This window comes from Trichoderma citrinoviride, assembly GCF_003025115.1.
Source record: "Trichoderma citrinoviride strain TUCIM 6016 unplaced genomic scaffold BBK36scaffold_376, whole genome shotgun sequence".
NCBI classification, from domain to species: Eukaryota; Fungi; Ascomycota; class Sordariomycetes; order Hypocreales; family Hypocreaceae; genus Trichoderma; species Trichoderma citrinoviride.
In genome coordinates, this window is record NW_020195084.1 from 1 (window position 1) to 1,304 (window position 1,304).

Below are 1,304 nucleotides of genomic sequence, written 5' to 3' on the forward strand. Positions count from 1 at the left end.
AGCATCGCGGATCTCTGATTCTGCAGCTCATGACCCGATTCGCTACCTCCTTCATCTCCTCCATTGACGGAACGTCCACCGAAATCTCGACCAAGGAGCTCTGCGGTGGTGCCCGTATCTACTACATCTTCAACTCTGTTTTTGGAAGCTCACTAGACACCATTGATCCCACTTCGAATCTCACAGCGTTGGATATTAGAACGGCGATTCGCAACTCTACCGGTCCTCGGCCCAGCTTGTTCGTTCCCGAAATGGCCTTTGACCTTCTCGTCAAGCCCCAGATCAAGCTCCTGGAGATTCCCAGCCAGCGCTGCGTCGAGCTCGTTTACGAAGAACTCATCAAGATCTGCCACACCTGCGGCTCAATAGAACTGTCCAGATTCCCCAGGCTCCAGGCCAAGCTCATTGAGGTGGTCTCGGACCTTTTGCGGGAACGGCTCGGTCCCGCCTCGAACTATGTCGAGTCTCTCATTTCCATTCAGCGCGCATACATCAACACAAACCACCCCAACTTCCTGGGTGCCGCGGCGGCGATGAGCAACGTCGTCAGCGCCAAGCAGGAGCGCGAGCGCAAGAGGCTCATCCAGGAGGAGCGCGAGCGCCGGGAAAAGAGGCGCGTCAAGGAGCTTGGGCCCAACGGTACGGAAGGGCAAGAAGATGGCGAGGAGACTCCCGTCGCGGAGCGACCCGAGCGACCCGAGCCCAGCCTGCGCAAACTCGCCACCTCAAAAACCTCACGGAGCATGTCGCCCGCCGTCCACCAGGACTCCCTGGTCGGCCTCGGCGCGTCCGTCAACGGAATGCGCCCGTCGTCTCCGGGCATGAACGGACAGGGCATCGGCGGCGCCCGCGACACGTTCCTCAACTACTTCTTCGGCAAGGATGGCATGGCGCCGGTCAGCGCCCCTATCACGCCCACCACCAACGGCAGACATAGCAGCCACCCATCCGAGCCCAGCTTCTCGCAGAGTCTGCGCCGCGAAGAGAAGCTTCCGATCCGGACCGCTCCCCCCTCCGTGACGGACGACTACGATCCTGCATCCCGGAGTTACGGCTTGGCGTCACATCTGGTAAGTTATACACTCTCTTCCCCCCCCCTCTCCAGTGTACAACACTACAAACCGAACTCTCGATACTAACTGCAAACCGTCCTTCTCCCAGGGCGAATCCACCGAGCCCGCCATGACGGAGCGCGAGGCCATGGAGGCAGAGCTCATCCGCGCCCTCATCTCCTCCTACTTCAACATTGTCCGCGAGTCCATCGCCGACCAGGTCCCCAAGGCCATCATGCACCTGCTCGTCAA

General features: G+C 60.1%; 1 protein-coding gene across 1 annotated transcript; it reads left to right on the top strand.

Moving 5' to 3' along the window:
* On the top strand, positions 1-1,071 carry BBK36DRAFT_1043857 (hypothetical protein; the record flags this gene model as incomplete). The annotated part of the gene is made up of 1 exon (XM_024888889.1): positions 1-1,071. A coding segment is annotated over exon 1 (1,042 nt), but the record flags the coding sequence as incomplete, so codon positions are not given.
* Between the last annotated feature and the right edge of the window lie 233 nt (positions 1,072-1,304).